This window comes from Harpia harpyja, chromosome Z (assembly GCF_026419915.1).
Source record: "Harpia harpyja isolate bHarHar1 chromosome Z, bHarHar1 primary haplotype, whole genome shotgun sequence".
NCBI lineage: Eukaryota > Metazoa > Chordata > Aves > Accipitriformes > Accipitridae > Harpia > Harpia harpyja.
Genome location: NC_068969.1, coordinates 14,794,247 through 14,811,456, shown reverse-complemented (window position 1 = coordinate 14,811,456; position 17,210 = coordinate 14,794,247). Strand labels below are relative to the sequence as shown.

Below are 17,210 nucleotides of genomic sequence, written 5' to 3'. Positions count from 1 at the left end.
GTATTGCACTTTGGAATGTAACTGAGCTGTACATTTACTAATGGCCTTTTTATTGCTAAGGTACCTAATATTTTTTAGGAGGGAGAAAGATAAAACTATTCATATAAAAATAAATAATAAAATTTAAACATATTGAACTAATATTATGAAGTGAACTTAAGTTTTTATTGCCAGTTGTTTGGAGATATGCATTACTTAAGTCTAGGGTCCTACTGCATTGTTGTAGCATCATTTAAAGCAACATTCGCCATTGAGAATTACGCAGTTTAGTTTCAACAGGGATAGTATTTTTATTTGTGTTTCAGCACTCAGGTTACTGTAACTACCTGGTTCCTCAGCACAGTTGCTCAGCTCTAGACATAACCACGAGATCTAGGGGAGTTTCAAACCACCACTACTACAATTCTTTGAAGTTCTTTGGTGCCTCAATTTCTTAGCACTTCTGAACATCAAGATTTAGAACAGAGTGGAGAGTTTCTGAAAACTACATCCACAGGTTTTTCATCAAAGAGTATATGAGAAGCAAAGTGATGGATGGAACTAAGCCTTGATCTGGGGCACAGGCTTAGCTATGCAGCCAACTTGCTTATGATCTTAGGTGAATTATTTCACATCTTACTTTTGAAGAAATTTAAGCAAGATCAAGCCCAAGAGTGCTAGCATTGTAAGACACTTTGAGGTCTTCACTTTTCAAGGACTTGATGGTATTATTCATCCATCCATAAATATATGTGCAGCTGATACTGAAATCTGCTCTGTCAAATGATGGCAGGGGTAAGGACGTAATGTTCTTCCTCTGGCACAGTAGTGAAATTTCTGCCTTTGAAGTGCATGTGATTTATGAGAGGAACTGCTAGTCTTTAAAAATGAAACAGGTAGTAGACTCTTTCACTTTGTTTTGATTTGCCCACCCATGTTATGAGGATGAATAGATGTCGTGGTTTAACCCCAGCCAGCAACTAAACACCACGCAGCCGCTCACTCACTCCCCCCCACCCAGTGGCATGGGGGAGAAAATCGGGAAAAGAAGCAAAACCCGTGGGTTGAGATAAGAACGGTTTAATAGAACAGAAAAGAAGAAACTAATAATGATAATGATAACACTAATAAAATGACAACAGTAATAATGAAAGGATTGGAATGTACAAATGATGCGCAGTGCAATTGCTCACCACCCGCCGACCGACACCCAGCCAGTCCCTGAGCGGCGATTCCCTGCCCCCACCTCCCAGTTCCTATACTAGATGGGATGTCCCATGGTATGGAATACCCTGTTGGCCAGTTTGGGTCAGGTGCCCTGGCTGTGTCCTGTGCCAACTTCTTGTGCCTCTCCAGCTTTCTCACTGGCTGGGCATGAGAAGCTGAAAAATCCTTGACTTTAGTCTAAACACTACTGAGCAACAACTGAAAACATCAGTGTTATCAACATTCTTCGCATACTGAACTCAAAACATAGCACCGTACCAGCTACTAGGAAGACAGTTAACTCTATCCCAGCTGAAACCAGGACAATAGATTAAAGATCAGATTGTTTGCAAGGGAGAGGAAAGAATCAACAAGTTCTGGAAAGCTGATGGACTTTCTGTTTGCTTTGCGTGATGGTCTTAATGACTCTGGAGAAACAAGAAGGCACTCCTGTTTTTTTATCGCCTGTACTAGTAGAATGTTTTGATGTTGCAGTATATTTTGTATTGTCCTTGGTGGAACTCTCATATTGCCAAAAATAGCTAAAGTATGTAACTTGCTCCAGAGTTAATGCCCTCCTAAGATGACCTAAGGAAACCTAAGAACGTTTCAGGCTGTTTATCTGCAAATTTGGGGTGACAACGTTTCATTAGTTTAGCTACAGATAGTCCTTACTAATGAAAAAGTGTTGTCAGTAATAAAAAAAAAATAAATCTACAGGGCTGTCTCACAATTTTAAAGTAAAAGCCAGCATTTAAATATAATGATTATCAGTAATTATTGTTAACAACACTAAGTAGTGACAGAAAGTTGTTTACTGTAATTATTTGTCATCTTCTCAGAGGGGCTGCGAATTACAGAGAAATACCCATCTGTTAGAAATAGGCTTGTTCAAAAATAATAGGTAAATTAATCGTTATTTCCCCAGTTTGCAGCCTTTGAAGTAATGTCTGTTCTCCAGTATAATAAGGTAGGAATGCTGGGGAATATCAAGGTTGTGCTGCTGTTGTGGTTTAACTTCAGTAGGCAGCTAAGCCATGCACAGCTGTTCTCTCACTTCCCCCCACAGTGGGATGAGGGGGAGAATCACAAGGGTAAAAGTGCAAAATCTTGTGGATTGAGGTAAAGACAGTTTAATAGGAAAAGTAAAAGCTAAATAAGGCATTTGTTACTTCCCCTCAGCAGGCAAGGTGTTCAGCCATCTCCAGGAAAGCAGGGTTCCATCCCATGTAACGGTTACTTGGGAAGACAAACGCCATCACTCCGAACTTCCCCCCCTTCCTTCTTCTTCCCCCAGCTTTACATCCTGAGCATGATGCCATATGGTCTGGAATATCCCTTGGGTCAGTTGGGGTCAGCTGTCCTGGCTGTGTCCCCTCCCAGCTTCTTGTGCCCCCCCAGCCTCCTCGCTGGTGGGGTGGTGAGAGAAGCAGAAAAGGCCTTGGCTCTGGGTAAGCACTGCCCAACAATAACTGAAACACCCCTATGTTATCAATGCTGTTTTCATTACAAATCTGAAACATAGCACTATACAAGCTACTTTGAAGGAGTTTAACTCTATCCCAGCCAAAACCAGTACAGCTTCTCATAAGACTTGAAGGAAACAGAATGTAAAAATGAGCCTCTTTATCAGTTTAAAGGAAGCCTAATCTTTGTGATCATGGCTGTGGTCTGAATCTATTAGAAATGTTCGAATTCAGTGTCCTTGGTGGTATTGTGAGATGACCTGAATAGCGAGCAACAAACTTCTGTATTATAATTCACATTTGAAGATGTGTGCTCAGGAAGTAGAACAGACAGACAATGTCTTGTGTCTATCTTTAAGCTGACAAAGAGTCTATATAAAATGACAGAGGTATTTTTTGGAAAAGAAAGCAAATAATGTTTTTCTAGTTAGCAGGTGACAGTGTGTCCCAAGATAACACAAGCTCAAGGGGCAGAAACAAGTGTGATTATTAAAGGCTACTGGGTTCTCAGTTCATACAAATTGAATTCTTTCATAGTCTGAAGGGCTATGGGAATCTAGCGAAGAGTGTAGACTGTTGAAATAAAATTAGCATGTAAAGTGATTTTATATATGCAGGAATATAGCCACCAAGTTTGAATTTGAGAAAGAAATCTCATTACTCATCTTGTGAAAGAAGTAATTCTTAAATTCCATATATGCTATCACTGACATAAAGGTTCTGCATATGAATAGTTTTTTTGTGATTGCCCAAAGATACTGGATTATTGAATTGACAAAGATCTGTTCCATTCTCTCCTGCTTTTTCTTTTATAGGATAACTGATTTAGGAAATATTAAGAGAAGATTGTATTTATCAACGGTCCACAAGGAGTTGTATATAACCCCTCTGCATGCAAAAATTCCTCTGTTTACAATCAAGCGCAAAATAGTAGGTACCTTGGGAATATTCCTTGAACTGTGGTTGAGCATGCTTTTTTATCAGAAACGTTTTATGTAAATTTATAGACCTGTTGAAATTACTATTTGGTTTAGAATTCAGTTCCTGCTAATTCAAGATATGTGTGTGTCCCCTCTACTGGATGGTGTCAGAACCACTTAAGACTACTGCTCTTCTACCCTTCTTCGAACATTAGGAGTTCATTCCCATTTTTCAAGATTAATGCTGTTTGTGATGTGTTTATCTCTCACTTCTGCTGTGTATTCAGCCTCTAAAGTTCTCTGTGTCCCTGATACTTCTTCATTATAGTGTTCCTGTTCGTGTGTACCTTCTCCTGTAGTGTCCTTTTATAACATTCACTGGAGCTGCAGGTAGATTGTAGCTGATGGCTACTTTCATGTGCTTCAGATTCTAGCATATATGAAACAAAGTATATGTCAAACTGATGAAAATAAAACAATAGCCATCATCTCCCTGTTCCCCTCTCCCACACCCAGCCACAACATATGGTAACAGCTGTCAGGATACAAAACCTGATAGTTACCCTCTAACCTTGTAAAGACTCAAGTCTCAAATATTGCTTTAGAAAATAATTTGGAGATGAGAATAGTTAGATTTCAAATATTTTAAAGTATAAGTAAGCACCGAGAGAACTAGATAACACTTAGTATACTAAGCAGCTGTGGATTTAAGGCTAGTTATGAGAGAAAATATTTTACAAAAACTCCTGAAGTTATGACTTCTTTTAAGATAGTTTAGGTGAAGGCAGCTGTGATAAGTTTAGATTTAAGGAGTTTTCTGCTTTGTGGTTGGATTTTTTTCAAATGAATATGCATCAGATCATACCCCTGACATTGCTGTTAATTCAAGACCCACTGAAATGAAATTTTCTTCAGTATAATTTGTTAGTTCATCTTGGTGTCAGGCTAGCACAAATGTTTCGGGATTAGAGTATGCATTAATATACACCAAATTCAATCAGAATAGAACTTAGTTATGTATTTTAATTTGAATAATAAAACATTAATCAGAGATCTGTGTAAATGCTCTGATCAGTTATAATGACAAAATATTTTAATAACCTTAACGCTTGACCAACCTTAAAGAGTAGGTCTGTATTTTTTAGTATATCTGAATACATGTCTGTATTCAGGTAACCATTCTTTTAAATGGTTATCTGCCTTTTTATTGTTGCTTTTACTTAAAGGAGGGAGTATGCTGCTTTCAGTGATTAGCTAGATCTTTTACATGGCCCTGATAGTTTAACTTATTGTATACACAAGCTGATCACTATTATGAGTATGATTGGTTGTGAATAAGCATATAATATGTTCTTTGTTCCATCAGTAGAACATAGTTTACACTTTCATATGCTAGCTTCCTGTATTGAATTCTTACAAATGATCCTATTTTTCAACCTCAGCAATTGAAATATCAGTTATAATTAAATACTGCCTTTTCCCATTCCATTGCTTGGTGTCTTCAAAACAAGTATTCCTTTCCTTCCAAAATTTCAGACTTAGAAGCTGAATAGTAATGTATGCACGTAATTTTTTTTTCTCAAAAAATGTTTTCTATTTGGATTTAGAAACCAATACTTTTACCTTGACTGTATAAGGAAATGAGGCATGTACAATCATTATGTCTTAGTATTCTTCTCCCTAATAAAACTTCAACCCATTGGTCAACTGTATTTTACATGTGAGTAATCACATCAAATATATTACAGTTCTGCAAACTTCATGAAGATGGTTGCATTTCTCGTCAAGGCCATCTCTGTTTATTTCCCAGTTATAGAAGATGTGTTAGCATCAGCTCATCCCTCACTAGATACCAGACTTGATGAGAAGAAGAATTATTAGGAACACCAGAATTCCAAGCATATGTGTTTTTAAACATCAGAGACTCTAAATGGAAGACATAAAGCCAAAACAAAACATATTTTGTTAGTTGTTCTGCTTGTGGTATTACTTGTTTTATTTGAAACTTCTTTTTTTCTAGGAGAATAATGGAATCGTAATATGGTTCACGTGCAAAATAGATACCTGTAACTGCTCATTTCTGTATTATAAAAAGTGGAAAAAACTCGAAACTGAGAGAATTTAAAGAGCTACTGGAATAGTGCAGGAGAGTGTAGCACATTGATGTTAGTGTTCTAACAGTGTTTCCTGAAACAAATGGAATAATCATCTAATCAGAATTAAAACATGTATTTAAGTAGGATCTTTAGCAACCTAGACAGTTGTCATGATCTCACTTGTCTTTTGGAAATGTCTTATCAGGAATGGATAGCATTTATTATAAACAAGAAGTAGTTTTAAGATGTTATGATACACTGGGATCTTGTCCATACTAGAAATTTGCCTGATAGATTTCAGTGTGGAAGGGGTCCAAGATTTGGAGAGGTCCTTTTTTTATGAATCTCAGAAAGAAATCATCAAAGTATCTCCAGCTATAGCCTTTGGAGCACTTAAGCTGCAGTAACTTTACCTTATGAAGTAATGTTGAATAACAATTTTTTTTTCCCCAGAAAACCTTCAACAAATATACTTTCTCACAAGTTAGCTGCAAAATACATTGTGGATATGCTAGGTAACAAAGCTCACTTGAGCTGGCAGTCACTAGGTCATATGTACTCGTTTGTATAAATAATTGTTGTAAGTGGAAATACAGCAATATCTTTTTTTAATATCAAAATGTTATCCATTGTGAATCACAGCCTGTGAGAATTGTAACACTCCACAGAAACTTCATTTATAGAGAAATAGACACTAATAGTCTTCTGCAATGATTAGTGTTTGGGTTTTATTAAAGAGTATTGTTTCTCTTTTCTAGTGGTGCAATATGTGTATTGACTTGGTAGCATTCACCAGTGAAATATTCAGAGGAGCTGTCTTCCAATCTTTGGATGGAATTATTATTTCAGCTAACTGTAGACTGAGAAAGATCTTCACTTTAAAATCCAAGCCTCAAGATACAGCTGAGGAAGATGGTGTGTTATAATTACTATGTAGTCTTAATCATAACTGTTCATATTATAAAATCAAAAGCTTCTTAATCATCAGATTGGCAATTTGAAAGGTTACATGATTTCATGAAAATTAAAGTGGTAGTACAGCATATTAAATCTGCTAGTGGTGGACTTCAGGTGACAAATGTATGTGTACTCCTCTGTTTTAAACATTGACTTCCTTAGAAGTATTTTATTGAAGAAATTCTGGCAGGATTTATCAAGTAGAGAGCTCGTTTTAGTGAGGATATCTTATGCTGATAGAAATCAGGTTTTGGCCAAGAAGAGAGTGTCTGAAAGGAAGGAGAAATAATTAAACTTAGTAGCATTTGCTGTTTGTTTTCTTAATTTTGGACATTAGCAGCTGATAAAGGATTTCTTCTTTAAATAATCCAAGACAAAACTGTAACAAAGCAGTATTATGTGAAACAGAGCTATGAAACTATCATAAACGCCTCTGTGATCTTTAGTCCATTTATCCTAATGTGTCCTTGTTCATTGGGAAAGTAATATTGGTGGTGAGCTGAAAAATAAGAGATTATATTTGTAATAAAGCACGATATTGGTCAAAGGTTTACTAGTCTCCAAACTAGCATCATAATCCTGAATCATTATTTTCCAAGGGAGAGAACTTCACTGCTTGCTGATATTTGCAGTAATACAGGAGGAATTGAAAAGCGCAGCTGGCACTTTCTTATTTTAGAGGAACTCTAGGTATAGTTCAACTTCAGTTCCATTCAGTTTTCATTTTGTGACTTTTAAAGAACACACCTGAAAAAGGGGTTCTGGTTTCTGAAGGAGGGATAGTTAGCAATATTGTAAGTGTAACAAAATGCTATTTGGAAAGCCTAAACCAATAAGGGAGAGTATGTGATCGTTGTGATTGCTCCTTTTTTTTGTTGGTGAGGTTGGGAAAAAAAATTAATTCAGAAAATGACTACAGAGATAATCTGGTAAATTTTCAGCAGAAACTGCAGTTAGAGGCCTCACTGGCTTTAATTTAATTCCGTTAGTGCATTGTTTTCTCTATTCCATTCTAAACAGTTTTTGAAATGTGCGTAAATGTTCTAAATGAGTTCCAAAATGTAGTTAACATAATGAGTAGACAGCTTTAATAAACTGTATGCATGGTAAAATATTGCACTTTTAATTACTGGATTATCAGTTCTATGATTATTACACAGCTGGTGGGCATTAGTATTTTCTGTATGCTTATGAATTTCCTTATCTAGGCAAGTCTTAAAATTATGTTACAGCTCAAGGTTTGGCTGTATTAAAATAACTCTATACTTCATAGTCAATTACAGAAAAACAATAGTAGTTTTTTGTTATTATTAATTAACTTTCAGTTAACAATCATGATTTGATAAAGCTTTTTTCCTCTTGGATGATTGGACCAGTTAGTTGAGCTCCACTGAATGCAGTGACATTGCAACTTGTCATGAGGTTCCAGTTCTTTGCTTAAACCTCCTTGGTGGTAGAAGTAGTGATTTCAAGATGCAATGTGTGTGTTATTCTTTCTTAGTAGCTTGTATACAGTATGTTTTGCATTCTTAAAATGATAACAAGTGGAAAGGAGAAACCACATATACTAAGAAATTATTTCTGTGGGAGATCATTGAGACAGAAGAGGAAAGAATTTGTCTTCTCTGCCCCATGTTATTGAGACATACAAGCTTGATACATACCTAGCTTCTGGTTTCCATAGTAATCCTGAGGTTACATATGGGTTTTTTATCACTAAGTATTGTTTTACAGCAGTAAGTAATGTACCAGCTTGGTGAAAAAAATGGTTGAAAAAATATGTCCACTACTAAAATATAACATGGGACACTTGAATTTTTCTATTAGGATGTCAGTAATTGAGCCGTTATTTGTGTTTGGTTTTGGGGTTATGTTTTCCCCTTGTTATCCTTGTAAAAGAGGCTAATATTCATTAGCTTTCTATATTCAAGTCTTAGAAAATTTGGAATGAGTTTGCATCAGAACATCAGGAACAGTTCTGACTGTGGATGCCTTTCTTCATAGACAATAACTTTCATAAACTCAGTCCGTATTTATTATCAAAGGGAAAGCAGAGACAATCAGATCACATTCTACTAGTGCCTGGTGTCACAAGAATGGATAGGTTGACAGCTTTTTAGTTTATCATGAAAGTGTAATGGTGTCCAAAGTTTGGAATTAAAGCTTGTCAAATTCTTTATTTGCATATATGGGACTTCTCTATTAGCTACTTCAGTCCCACTGATATCAATACCATTTTCAGATGTTCATCTTGTCTGAAAATCAGTATATCAGTATTAGAATTAAAGCTGAGTTGTAATAAAAATTAACAAAATGTATTTTGTGATTCTGTTTTGCTTGTTTACTTGCCAAATCAAAGTTGTTGATTTACTATGGCTATTCCAGCCATTGGTGCATATTTCTTAGTTTAAATGTATTCAAATTTTTTTGCCTAAAAAAATACACAATATTATTTTAAAATTTATATGCTTATTGTCTTAAAAGTGAACAGTTGCAACAAATTTTTCGAATTACCGTAATCTATTAAATTGTTATGTATATGTAATCTAACAAATAATGTAAGTCGAATTTAATTCCATTGTATCATGAGTGAAGTCAAGCCCATGTTTTTTTTGATTCTAGATATGTGTGTTGTTCCATTTATGCCATATGAGCCCACAGATGTTATTCCTCGATCCTGCCAGCTAAATACAGATGTGCCACAGGTTACACAATTGCTGAACCTCACTAAAATTCACAAGCCAGAAATAAAATGCAGGAGATACCCTGTAACAGTGCAAGAAACAGGTATTCTGTTGTATTAACATACTATGGATACAATCTATACAGTATGCATACAAATAATGGATTTTTTTTTTCTAAAAGTGCATGTTAAGAGTTCCAGTGTCTTAAAATAAAACATGACAACTCTTGCATAGCTGTAATATCATGAGCACATAGACACATCTGTTCCATAGTTTCAGAGATCTATGTGCAGCCTAAACAATTCTAATTCAAGCGTGGAATTTATAACAACAATATTTAAGGTATGTCTTCTGAATGTACGTTGAAGTGTGGCTGTTCAGTTGTTACACTTCTTTTTAAAGTATGTTTACATTAATGAAACTGTTCTAACAATATGACCACGCATAGTCTCCTCAACTTATACTTTGAGAAAGGAAGTCTTGTCTTACTGGTGTCTTGGACTTATCTGAATGTTTCTGTAAGCTAGAAGATAATAAAACATATAATTTAGACTTTGACAGCATTGTATAGAAGAGATATATTAAAGAAGCTAGGCAGTCATGTGCCATGATACAAACTATTGACTTGAATAAAAACTAAGACACAGAAAGCAAACCGAGGATCAAATTTTAAATTTTTGTTATAACTGAAGGCTAACAACAGGAGGCCTCAGAAGTTTTTTGTTCTAGGCTCTGTATTGTTTATTAGAGTTATGAATAATCTCAAAAGATAAATGAATAATATGGGAGCAAAATTTTCATATGATACGGATACTAGGTCAGTAAAAAGTGGGACTTCAGAGAGTTTTAAACTTGTAAGATGGGCAATCCCGTATGTACTTTTTCAGGAAAAACACTGCAGAGCAGGTAACGTGCAGGAAACGTATTTTGCTAAAGAAAGTTCCAGTTTACTGGTTTTATTTCTTGTGGCCACTGTGTTGAAAAATTAAGAGCTAGGGACCGCTGTCCTAGGTAAATGTGTAACATGATACCATGTAAGATCTAGCTTTGATAAAAGCAAAGGATTGTACATTGGGGAGAAATGTTAAATACAGTTAAGCTTTAAAGTGTCAAAATTAAATGACTCAAGGAAGGAAGGTTATCATCACCATAGATTCAGCTCAGTGGAATTCTCAGATTCATATGTAGCTACATTTTTTAAAAAAATAAGGTACTGGGTAGCAGGAAGTTCAAATCCACATGAAACAGAAAAGGTATCAAACCTTTAAATAAATCAATTTTGCATTATTATCTGAAATACTTTATACATTATCAGTTAAACCATCTCAGAAAAGATTTTTACAGACAGAGAAGTGATTCAGAGGGAAGCAGCATGAATGAAAACTCTCGTGAAGATATGCTGAAAACTTTAATAATTGGCTTAAGGGAGTTTATAAAGTAACTAGTGATACAAAGAAAGTATCAGAATATGATTAAAATATGGGATCCACTGCTATAATAAGCTGGTGAAGTAAAGAAATTTGTATGATTCCAAAATCAGTTGGCCATTTATATGGGTAAGAGTAATGTCCATGTCGTATTTAGCATCCATAAAAATGTGAAGGGAAAATTTAATCTTCTACTTCTAGGTTTTTCCAGCCTTACTCTAAGAACTGTGTTGAAGGCAGATTATTTCATAAATCCCTACTGAAATTACATTGTGCCATTTCTGAAGCATTTGTTTTTGGCCATTCTTTGAAACTGGATGTTAGACAGATTATTGGCCTGTTGTAGAATCGCACTTCCTGTGTTTTTATATTTAAATTGGTATTTAATAAGATTTGTAAGCCAAGAATCAGTAGAAACTGAACTGTAGAAGCAAATGCCAAGATTTGAATGTGAAATTGCTTAAATAGACTTGGGTCAGACAATTGACTGCTTTTTACTAAAGCTGCTATTTTGCTTTAAAACTGTGTGTTGCTTCTTACCTGCAGTAAAGTCAATAGCAAAAAGTCACTAAGGTAAATGTCTTTACAGTCTTTAATGTTTTGATTCAAAACAATGAGTATCTCTAAAACAATTTTGTAATGAGAAAGATCATCATTAAATAACAGCAATAGAATAAGAGACATAGATTGTGTTCATTAGTGGAACTCTGTAGTTGTAAAATTATTCATAAACAGTAGTGGTCTTAAGGTAACTACGTAAAGAATAGAATAAAATTTTCAGCTATTGACAGGTTTTTTTGTGGTTGACAAAATCAGGTTTTTTAAATCAGTAGTTGAGTTTTGAAGACATCAGCTACATTTCCAATGAGGAAATAAATCAATGTAGAAAAACCCCATATTTTACACAGGTGAAATCTCTCTATACAGGCACCCTCTTTACTCTTTTGTTATACTATTGTTGGCTTCTATATGAGACAGAAAACGAAGCCTTTAATTTGGCCCATATAATAATTGCAGTGTCTTACTAAAGTTTTTCATTTTCCCCTTACTCTGTACCACCTTTTATGAGTCATTGATTCATCATACTAAAAAAGGGTAGTAGAACATCTTTTGAGAAGGAGGTAGGTCTGAAGTAGCTTAGAAGTGGGTCTGAACAAGCAAATTAGATAAAGAATCCATTTCCGATACATCTTTATTGTGTAGGCAGTGTTAGAAGTGGTGCTGTAGGTAAGGAAGATACATTTTTATTCCACTGTTTTTAGTACGTTATCAGACTTGAGGATTCTCATCTTTAGTGTTTGAATAATCATTTCCACCATTTCTGTTAAAATGCTCTGGAAATGCATGTGCAAAGTATTGACCAAAGGAATAAGATAAATTAAAGGGAATGGTAACTACTGGTGAAGTTTAATACTATAAAAGACAAGACTGTTACAGCCAACAATAGTATTTAAGGGGTAGCATCACATGAAACTCTAAAGAAAAAGAAAGTTTGAAAGAAGTATTTCTATGAGAACAACTTTGAGAATATGAAAGGTTTAAGAAAATACTTTTTAAGCTACTTCTCTTCTGCTTTTACCAGAATATGAAAAAAACAACTCATAAAGATTTTATCTGCACTAAGCTACCATGCTAATGCTTTTTCAAGTTGTTAACTTTTGCTCTCTCTTGATATACCTCGTTAGTAAATGCAGTCTTTGTCCTACAGCAGCTGAAATGAATAGGAGGGGGTTTAAATTTTTGCTTAGAGTAAGACCCTTCATAGATTTACTTATTTAAATTATATTCACCTTTTTTTTAAATGCAAGTACCATTTTTATAATATTAAAGGGAAAATAATATTTTTAGAGTGTTATTGCCCTGCAAGTAGTCAAGCCAAAGTTTCTGTTGTGAAGTGTGATTGTAAGTTTGCTTTTGAAATAGCAGAGGAGACTCTGGAATTCAGTTTCTCAGTGACTGTTTTCAAAAATCAATACTTCTTGGCTGGATTGTCAAAATGTGAGGGACTGTAAGACTTAAATGAGTACAATAGTGTGAATGATGTATCTAAACAGAAAAATGAATGTTCATTTAAAACAAGACTCAGGTTTTACCATGCGGACTAAAAGGATATATAGCCCTTAGGTATATATAGTAAAATAATTAATGGTAACATCCCTGACCTGCAGGAAAATGAAATGCCTTCAGTTCAAGGTTTGATCTTGATTTTTAACCCCATTTTATGAACATAGCATGTGTTCTTCCAGACATGCTTTTCAAATTTCAGAAGTTGGCCTTCTTGAAAATGGAAGCTTTGGTATGTTGAAATACATTTTAATTGGAAAATGTTCTTTTTATCTGCTAAACTTTTTGTTTATTTGATAATCAAAAGCCCAAATTATTTTTAGTATCATCCACTTTTAATTACACATATTATTTCATTATGCCATCAACACACTGTTATGTGTAGATGTAGGTAATTAATTGCAGTCAATTAATTTGTTCATAAAGAGAGATTTTCATGCAAATCAGCTTTTATAATTGGAGCTAACAACATCCCAAGGTAGTCAGCAAATTAAAGAAATTGATGTTAAACCAAGACGGGTCATCTAATTTTGTGAAATGGCAGCTGTTAGCAGCAACCAAATGTCACATCAGTAAAAAGGGAAGAAGGCAGTGGCAGAAAGTGGCTTCTTTTGTGCTTGTTAGTACAGTAAATAATGATATTTGGTGGCTAATGCATGATCTTTTTTTCAGTTCCTTGATGACACTGTAAGTAAAGCCGATCTTGAAATAAGATTAAATAATTCTATGAAAAATGCTTAGGAGAATCAACAAAATGTTTTGTTACTACTTTATTGCTTTATGAAGGTGTCAGATCTCTGAAGTGAGATAGCAGTTTAACACTGAAGTTGTAGCAAGAAAAAAATCTTCAGACATTGTAAATTTTAACTATAAATTAATGCGAAGATACCCTTTATCAGCTCTGGCAATTATTGGAGGATTAAAAGAGAGGAAAATAGATATTACATGCAGTTCTGCAGCACTGGTGATAAAATTAATACATAGCCATTTTACTGTCCTTCCCTTTTAAATTTTTTTCAGAACATTTGCCTGCATTCCATGTTTACTTTTTGTTTGTCTTGCAAACTGGTTGGCGTTTTCTGTGCTTGAAAAGAATTATAGTAATATAGCTAAATTTTAAACAGTAAAAAAGTAAATAATGAAAGGGGTAGAACATTTTAACAGGAATAGAGTATGTTTGCAATATTAGGGCTCAGCTCTGGTAATGCAGTAGTTTCAGTAATTTCAAAAAGCAAGCTACAGGTAAATAGTTCTCTGAGCTGTGAGTGATACCTTGACAGTCTTGCCTCAGTTTTCTTCTGTTATTATTTATTTATTTTGTTATTTATTAATTAGAGTTGTTTTTCTTCCTATCAGAAGTTACGTTTTCATTGAAGTTCTAAATAAATCATGCAAACCAATTTTTTGTTTGTTTATAAATAGCCCCTTTTAAAATAAATATTTAAAGCAAGGAGATTAGAAATAATGTCTATATAGTATACCAAAAGTTTCTTGCTTGTGTGTTGACACACTTTTATAAAATGTGCATTTGCTGTTCCTACATATTTCTAGGGATTTTGCTATAAAGGAACATAATTTTTATGTACGTTTAGTATTCATAATTCTTTTATTTCAGTTGATTTGAAAAAAGTATTAATATTCATTCTTTGTAAGTACTGTAATTTTTTAAAAATATTATTTTTCTTATCTTAGGTAGCTTGGTTAATAGAGGACAAGGCAATATATGCAGCAGTAAAACTCAGCATGTATCACATATTGCATTTGGATCAAAGATCCTTGGGCCACCTCCATCTTCAAACAGAAGAGTCAGTGCAAGGGTATCTGGAGAGGTAAGAAGGCTTAAATTACAAAAAAACTGCTGGCACTTCTGTAAAGGAGGAAATTAACAAGTAGAGGAGTCACATTAAAGGTTTTTTTCAAGGATGATGTGAGGCTGTGTCTGGAGTACTATGTTTGGTTGTGGACACCCAGTGTGAGAGAGACTGTAACATCTGGTGGGGGGCAAGTAAAATGCTTGGGTGGCTACAGCACATGACATGGGTTTGTTCAGCCCACAGAAGAGAAGGTGAAGGGAGAATCTATTTGCTATTTTCAACTAATGCAGGGTTGTAGAGAAGACAGGCCAAGATTCTTCAAAGAGGTGCAGTGAAAGGGCAAGAGGCAGCAGGCCTGAATTGCAGGGAAGCTCTGACTGGGTATGATGATAAAGTGGTTCAGTACTGGAACAGGGTCACAGGGAGTTTGTGGAATTTCAAAACTTTCAAAGATAACAAAACTCGACTGGAACAGGCTGATCTAATCTCAGCATTAGGCCTACAGAGGTCTCTTCCTACTGAAATTACTCTGATTTCTGATGATTCTTATTTTTCTGAATTTTTTGTTCTAGGCTATTGAAATTTGTGTGTGTGTGTGTAAATATTTTTCCTTATGATGAGAGCTATGATGCAGAGCAGAAACTCTGCGTTTTGGTATGCTCTAAGTGGATGATAGTCAACCATACAGTAGCTCATGTGATGCTGTCAGTTACAATGCCAGGGAAAACAGCTGGTCTCACTCTGCTAGCAAACATACATATTTTAGGAATCTGGTTGGGACTACAATTTCCAGTTTAACACTGTGAATAAAGAACCCAACCAAAGGAAGTAGGCTCTTCTGTAGGAAGTCAATTGAAAGCTAAGATGTAAAATGAGATCCTTTATCCAAAGAAGAAAGGACTCCTTCTGAGGTCTAGAATATCCACAGGTTTCACTGTCTTTTTATCCAGATAGTGAATTTTAATTTTTTTTTCCTTTTCTTTGCCTTGTTTCCCTTTCACTCAGTGAAATAAACCCTGCCTGTTACTAGACCATGAAGATTGAAGATACCACACAGAACTGTACCTACCATAAAGTTTCCTGAAAAGATAATACTTTAAAAAAAATATTTGGAAACATTTATTTGAAAAATAAGCTTAATTCAAAATGTGCATTTACCTTTGAGTATTTTGAAAGCTGTTACATTTTTGTCTTTCACTAAGAAAATAATGTCTTTCAAGGTAACAAAGGCCTGGGGTAGCAAAAGTAATAGATCATGGCAACTTCAAAGTTCAGGAAAGGGAACTGAATCCGTACAAGACGTTGAGAGATTGGAGCTATCATTCTCACCATGCAATGATTCTTTAGATCAAGGAGGCAAAAGAAATACTCCCCAAACAACTGAAGATCTATGTCAAAATGGTAAGAGCAAAAGAATATGCAGAGTTCACAAACTGCCAAAATTTTTGCATGATTCTGATTTCAGTATGTAAGACTTAATTCTCTGTTTTTCTAATCCTTTATCTACCTTGTTAATTACTGAAGACATTTCTGTTAAATCATGGCTTATTCTCCTGTATGAGCTTGAATAAATGCTCATTCTCTCTGCAGGTATTCGTATTGTGTTTGAGCCAGGGATCACCACCTGCTGGCAGTAGCCCCAGGTTATACTTGTATTTCACTTTCCCTCATGCTGTGTGTATAACTGGGCTACTGCAGTGGTTCTTGATTATTTTGCAGACTTTTGCAAGCCTGTTTTTTATAACTTCTGTGGTTTGCCCTTTTTCCATACCTAGTGTTAAATTTTTACTTTCTTGTGACTGTCATATTCCTGCTGCCCTACAAGATTCCTGTGCCGTTTGGAAGATGTTTGTATCCCAAGACAATGCTCCGTATGCTGTTTTTCCATGCCTCAAGTAACAAAAGTACACAATATGAGTGTTCACAGGCATTTCATAAGCTTCTGGGTTGTATTTCAGACCCTGCAATTCAGACTCAGAAAACCTCTGAGAGTGGAAGAGCAGATTTTCAGCTCGCCTCGCCACAAGGACCGTTAGCAGACAAGAACAGTCATAGAAGATTATCTCTAAAAAATGCAGCCAAAAACACATGGGAGATAACCAGCGGTATAGTGCTCCTTTTATGTTATTTTACATCTCAGTTATGTTTGGCTTGGGGGACTATCTGTTGTAAATTTCAAAGGACCCAAAAGCAGTTCACATAAAATATAAATGCCTGTGTTGTGGGGGATTATGGAAATCAAACACCCTGCAACAGAATTGCTTTTCAGCATTGATAAAGATTTGCAGGATTAAGCAGAGTACCAGAGCAGTGAATGAATAAAAAAAGAAAAATTCCATGCTCTCATGATTAAAGGGAAAGAACTAAAAATAATTTATTCTTTAAATCCTTATTAAATTTAACGCTAAAGACTCCAAACATCGAATGTATGAGAAATTTTACTTGTCCCAGATAAGAGTTTAGGATATTAATTACGGTACCCATGTAATATCAGGTTTTTTGGTTTTGTTTTTAAAGTTCAGTGGTGAATTTACTTTTTTTTTTTTCCCCTCCCTTATTCACAGAAAGACACCTCAGCTTATGTTTTTTTCCCTTTC

At 35.0% G+C, this 17,210-nt stretch overlaps 1 protein-coding gene across 2 annotated transcripts in view; it reads left to right on the top strand.

Moving 5' to 3' along the window:
- CFAP20DC (CFAP20 domain containing) overlaps nt 1–17,210 on the top strand; it is a 93,190-nt gene that overhangs the window by 28,403 nt on the left and 47,577 nt on the right. For both annotated transcript variants that reach the window (XM_052775931.1, XM_052775932.1), the window contains exons 6-11: nt 3,467–3,581; nt 6,426–6,582; nt 9,247–9,411; nt 14,492–14,628; nt 15,834–16,014; nt 16,572–16,718. In XM_052775931.1, coding sequence (XP_052631891.1) covers nt 3,467–3,581; nt 6,426–6,582; nt 9,247–9,411; nt 14,492–14,628; nt 15,834–16,014; nt 16,572–16,718 — 902 coding nt within the window. The remainder of the gene's footprint in view (nt 1–3,466; nt 3,582–6,425; nt 6,583–9,246; nt 9,412–14,491; nt 14,629–15,833; nt 16,015–16,571; nt 16,719–17,210) is intronic.